At 53.8% G+C, this 5,977-nt stretch overlaps 1 protein-coding gene across 1 annotated transcript; it reads left to right on the top strand.

Annotated features, from left to right (window-relative positions):
- Positions 1 to 4,665: 4,665 nt before the first annotated feature.
- LOC309543694 (transcriptional repressor protein YY1-like) lies at positions 4,666 to 5,406 on the top strand (the record flags this gene model as incomplete). Its single annotated transcript, XM_082276144.1, has 1 exon — positions 4,666 to 5,406. A coding segment is annotated over exon 1 (589 nt), but the record flags the coding sequence as incomplete, so codon positions are not given.
- Between the last annotated feature and the right edge of the window lie 571 nt (positions 5,407 to 5,977).

The following is a 5,977-nucleotide window of genomic DNA, read 5'->3' as shown; positions in this document are numbered from 1 at the left end:
GTCTCTCTCTATGGTAGGGGGTCTCTGTCTCTCTCTATGGTTATGGAGTCTCTCTCTCTATGGTAGGGGGTCTCTGTCTCTCTCTATGGTTATGGAGTCTCTCTCTCTCTATGGTAGGGGGTGTCTCTCTCTATGGTAGGGGGTCTCTGTCTCTCTCTATGGTTATGGAGTCTCTCTCTCTATGGTAGGGGGTGTCTCTCTCTATGGTAGGGGGTCTCTGTCTCTCTCTATGGTTATGGAGTCTCTCTCTCTCTATGGTAGGGGGTGTCTCTCTCTATGGTAGGGGGTCTCTGTCTCTCTCTATGGTTATGGAGTCTCTCTCTCTCTATGGTAGGGGGTCTCTGTCTCTCTCTCTATGGTTATGGAGTCTCTCTCTCTATGGTAGGGGGTGTCTCTCTCTATGGTAGGGGGTCTCTGTCTCTCTCTATGGTAGGGGGTCTCTGTCTCTCTCTATGGTTATGGAGTCTCTCTCTCTATGGTAGGGGGTGTCTCTCTCTATGGTAGGGGGTGTCTCTCTCTATGGTAGGGGGTCTCTGTCTCTCTCTATGGTTATGGAGTCTCTCTCTCTATGGTAGGGGGTGTCTCTCTCTATGGTAGGGGGTCTCTCTCTCTATGGTTATGGAGTCTCTCTCTCTGTATGGTAGGGGGTGTCTCTCTCTATGGTAGGGGGTCTCTGTCTCTCTCTATGGTTATGGAGTCTCTCTCTCTATGGTAGGGGGTCTCTGTCTCTCTCTATGGTTATGGAGTCTCTCTCTCTATGGTAGGGGGTCTCTGTCTATAGTAGGGGGTCTCTGTCTTTCTCTATGGTTATGGAGTCTCTCTCTCTCTATGGTTATGGAGTCTCTCTCTCTCTAGTAGGGGGTGTCTCTCTCTATGGTAGGGGGTGTCTCTCTCTCTATGGTAGGGGGTCTCTGTCTCTCTCTATGGTTATGGAGTCTCTCTCTCTATGGTAGGGGGTGTCTCTCTCTATGGTTATGGAGTCTCTCTCTCTATGGTAGGGGGTCTCTCTCTATGGTAGGGGGTCTCTGTCTCTCTCTATGGTAGGGGGTGTCCCTCTCTATGGTAGGGGGTCTCTGTCTCTCTCTATGGTGGGGGGTGTCTCTCTCTATGGTAGGGGGTGTCTCTCTCTCTATGGTAGGGGGTCTCTGTCTCTCTCTATGGTAGGGGGTGTCTCTCTCTATGGTAGGGGGTCTCTGTCTCTCTCTATGGTAGGGGGTCTCTGTCTCTCTCTATGGTAGGGGGTGTCTCTCTCTATGGTAGGGGGTCTCTGTCTCTCTCTATGGTTATGGAGTCTCTCTCTCTATGGTAGGGGGTGTCTTTCTCTATGGTTATGGAGTCTCTCTCTCTATGGTAGGGGGTCTCTCTCTATGGTAGGGGGTCTCTGTCTCTCTATGGTAGGGGGTGTCTCTCTCTATGGTAGGGGGTCTCTGTCTCTCTCTATGGTGGGGGGTGTCTCTCTCTATGGTAGGGGGTGTCTCTCTCTCTATGGTAGGGGGTCTCTGTCTCTCTCTATGGTAGGGGGTGTCTCTCTCTATGGTAGGGGGTGTCTCTCTCTATGGTAGGGGGTCTCTGTCTCTCTCTATGGTAGGGGGTCTCTGTCTCTCTCTATGGTAGGGGGTGTCTCTCTCTATGGTAGGGGGTCTCTGTCTCTCTCTATGGTAGGGGGTGTCTCTCTCTATGGTAGGGGGTCTCTGTCTCTCTCTATGGTTATGGAGTCTCTCTCTCTATGGTAGGGGGTCTCTGTCTCTCTCTATGGTAGGGGGTCTCTGTCTCTCTCTATGGTAGGGGGTGTCTCTCTCTATGGTAGGGGGTCTCTGTCTCTCTCTATGGTTATGGAGTCTCTCTCTCTATGGTAGGGGGTCTCTGTCTCTCTCTATGGTAGGGGGTCTCTGTCTCTCTCTATGGTTATGGAGTCTCTCTCTCTCTATGGTAGGGGGTGTCTCTCTCTATGGTAGGGGGTCTCTGTCTCTCTCTATGGTTATGGAGTCTCTCTCTCTATGGTAGGGGGTGTCTCTCTCTATGGTAGGGGGTCTCTGTCTCTCTCTATGGTTATGGAGTCTCTCTCTCTCTATGGTAGGGGGTGTCTCTCTCTATGGTAGGGGGTCTCTGTCTCTCTCTATGGTTATGGAGTCTCTCTCTCTCTATGGTAGGGGGTCTCTGTCTCTCTCTCTATGGTTATGGAGTCTCTCTCTCTATGGTAGGGGGTGTCTCTCTCTATGGTAGGGGGTCTCTGTCTCTCTCTATGGTAGGGGGTCTCTGTCTCTCTCTATGGTTATGGAGTCTCTCTCTCTATGGTAGGGGGTGTCTCTCTCTATGGTAGGGGGTGTCTCTCTCTATGGTAGGGGGTCTCTGTCTCTCTCTATGGTTATGGAGTCTCTCTCTCTATGGTAGGGGGTGTCTCTCTCTATGGTAGGGGGTCTCTCTCTCTATGGTTATGGAGTCTCTCTCTCTGTATGGTAGGGGGTGTCTCTCTCTATGGTAGGGGGTCTCTGTCTCTCTCTATGGTTATGGAGTCTCTCTCTCTATGGTAGGGGGTCTCTGTCTCTCTCTATGGTTATGGAGTCTCTCTCTCTATGGTAGGGGGTCTCTGTCTATAGTAGGGGGTCTCTGTCTTTCTCTATGGTTATGGAGTCTCTCTCTCTCTATGGTTATGGAGTCTCTCTCTCTATGGTAGGGGGTGTCTCTCTCTCTATGGTAGGGGGTCTCTGTCTCTCTCTATGGTTATGGAGTCTCTCTCTCTATGGTAGGGGGTGTCTCTCTCTATGGTTATGGAGTCTCTCTCTCTATGGTAGGGGGTCTCTCTCTATGGTAGGGGGTCTCTGTCTCTCTCTATGGTAGGGGGTGTCTCTCTCTATGGTAGGGGGTCTCTGTCTCTCTCTATGGTGGGGGGTGTCTCTCTCTATGGTAGGGGGTGTCTCTCTCTCTATGGTAGGGGGTCTCTGTCTCTCTCTATGGTAGGGGGTGTCTCTCTCTATGGTAGGGGGTGTCTCTCTCTATGGTAGGGGGTCTCTGTCTCTCTCTATGGTAGGGGGTCTCTGTCTCTCTCTATGGTAGGGGGTGTCTCTCTCTATGGTAGGGGGTCTCTGTCTCTCTCTATGGTTATGGAGTCTCTCTCTCTATGGTAGGGGGTCTCTCTCTATGGTAGGGGGTCTCTGTCTCTCTCTATGGTAGGGGGTGTCTCTCTCTATGGTAGGGGGTCTCTGTCTCTCTCTATGGTTATGGAGTCTCTCTCTCTATGGTAGGGGGTCTCTGTCTCTCTCTATGGTAGGGGGTGTCTCTCTCTATGGTAGGGGGTGTCTCTCTCTCTATGGTAGGGGGTCTCTGTCTCTCTCTATGGTAGGGGGTGTCTCTCTCTATGGTAGGGGGTGTCTCTCTCTATGGTAGGGGGTCTCTCTCTCTATGGTAGGGGGTGTCTCTCTCTATGGTAGGGGGTCTCTGTCTCTCTCTATGGTTATGGAGTCTCTCTCTCTATGGTAGGGGGTGTCTCTCTCTATGGTAGGGGGTCTCTGTCTCTCTCTATGGTTATGGAGTCTCTCTCTCTATGGTAGGGGGTCTCTGTCTCTCTCTATGGTAGGGGGTCTCTGTCTCTCTCTATGGTTATGGAGTCTCTCTCTCTCTATGGTAGGGGGTGTCTCTCTCTATGGTAGGGGGTCTCTGTCTCTCTCTATGGTTATGGAGTCTCTCTCTCTATGGTAGGGGGTGTCTCTCTCTCTATGGTAGGGGGTGTCTCTCTCTATGGTAGGGGGTCTCTGTCTCTCTCTATGGTTATGGAGTCTCTCTCTCTCTATGGTAGGGGGTGTCTCTCTCTATGGTAGGGGGTCTCTGTCTCTCTCTATGGTTATGGAGTCTCTCTCTCTATGGTAGGGGGTGTCTCTCTCTATGGTAGGGGGTCTCTGTCTCTCTATGGTTATGGAGTCTCTCTCTCTCTATGGTTATGGAGTCTCTCTCTCTATGGTAGGGGGTGTCTCTCTCTATGGTAGGGGGTCTCTGTCTTTCTCTATGGTTATGGAGTCTCTCTCTCTATGGTAGGGGGTCTCTGTCTCTCTCTATGGTAGGGGGTGTCTCTCTCTATGGTAGGGGGTGTCTCTCTATGGTAGGGGGTCTCTCTCTCTATGGTAGGGGGTGTCTCTCTCTATGGTAGGGGGTCTCTGTCTCTCTCTATGGTAGGGGGTGTCTCTCTCTATGGTAGGGGGTCTCTGTCTCTCTCTATGGTTATGGAGTCTCTCTCTCTCTATGGTTATGGAGTCTCTCTCTCTATGGTAGGGGGTCTCTGTCTCTCTCTATGGTTATGGAGTCTCTCTCTCTATGGTAGGGGGTCTCTGTCTCTCTCTATGGTTATGGAGTCTCTCTCTCTATGGTAGGGGGTGTCTCTCTCTATGGTAGGGGGTCTCTGTCTCTCTCTATGGTTATGGAGTCTCTCTCTCTATGGTAGGGGGTCTCTCTCTCTATGGTTATGGAGTCTCTCTCTCTATGGTAGGGGGTCTCTGTCTCTCTCTATGGTAGGGGGTGTCTCTCTCTATGGTAGGGGGTCTCTGTCTCTCTCTATGGTTATGGAGTCTCTCTCTGTGTGAGGGATGCGCGCTCCCGCTTCCCCTTCAGTCTCTCTCTGTTGGGTGTCGCGCTTGGCGTTGCCCTCTCTCCCCACGTGACAGCAGCGGCGGCCCCGCCCCTCTCCCGTTGAAATGTCTGCTTCTCGCGATAAGACGGCGGACGGCGCGCGGTGACGAGATTTGGATCCCGGAGAGCGGGGTTTGTGTGCGGAGCGCCATTATTAGACCGGAGGAGGGGGGGAGGGGCTGAGTAGTACCGGAGAAGTGATGGCCTCCGGGGGGGACACGCTGTATATCGCGGCGGACGGCTCGGAGATGCCGGCGGAGTTGGTGGAGCTCCATGAGATTGAAGTGGAGTCGATCCCGGTGGAGACGATAGAGACGACGGTTGTGGGGGGAGGGGGTGATGAGGACGATGATGATGATGATGAGGAGGAGGATGAAGATGATGATGAGGAAGATGATGAGGAGAATCCCGGGGGTCCCCCCCTCCATCACCCCCCAATGATCGCCCTCCAACCCTTAGACGAGGCCCCGCACCACCAGGAGGTGATCCTCGTACAGACCCGGGAGGAGGTGGTCGGAGCGGAGGATCTCCGGACGGACGATGGATATGAAGATCAGATTCTTATCCCGGCTCCCGGTACCGGAGAGGAGGATTACATGGAGCACAGCCTGCTGACCGCCGCCGGGAGGAGCGGAATTCACCGGGGGAAGAGGAGTGGGGGAGGGAAGAGAACCGGGAAGAAGAGCGGAGGAGGATATCTCACCGGAACCGAACCCCGGAAATGGGAGCAAAAACAAGTCCAGATAAAGACCCTGGAGGGGGAATTCTCCGTCACCATGTGGGCTTCCGGTAAGCGGGAACCGGGAGGGGAGAGGAATTCCGGGACTCCGCCGTCCGCACAGCCGCTCCTGGGCGCCGCCATCTTCACCCAGTATGGCCGCCCGACAAACATGGCGAACCGAGGCCGGGAACATGGCGGCCGGGGGGAGGGGAGAGAACACACAGGCCGCTATGGCGCACTTCACCCCCCACCCATCCCCCACACCGGAACCGGGGGGGTCATCCCTTCCCCCCTCCCCTAATATAGTACCCCCCCCTCATATATCCTTCCATCCCCCCCTCATATATCCTCCACCCCCCCCTCATATATCCTCCCCCCCCCCTCATATATCCTTCCCCCCCCCCTCATATATCCTCCCCCCCCCCCTCATATATCCTCCCCCCCCCCTCATATATCCTTCCCCCCCCCCTCATATATCCTTCCCCCCCCCCTCATATATCCTTCCATCCCCCCCTCATATATCCTCCACCCCCCCCTCATATATCCTTCCATCCCCCCCTCATATATCCTTCCCACCCCCCCTCATATATCCTTCACCCCCCCTCATATATCCTCCCCCCCCCCCCTCATATATCCTTC

The sequence above is a fragment of the Pelophylax lessonae genome, assembly GCF_965119305.1.
Source record: "Pelophylax lessonae genome assembly, contig: HAP1_SCAFFOLD_313, whole genome shotgun sequence".
NCBI classification, from domain to species: domain Eukaryota; kingdom Metazoa; phylum Chordata; class Amphibia; order Anura; family Ranidae; genus Pelophylax; species Pelophylax lessonae.
The sequence above is the reverse complement of the archived record's forward strand: the minus strand, read 5'-3'. Positions and strand labels throughout refer to the sequence as shown.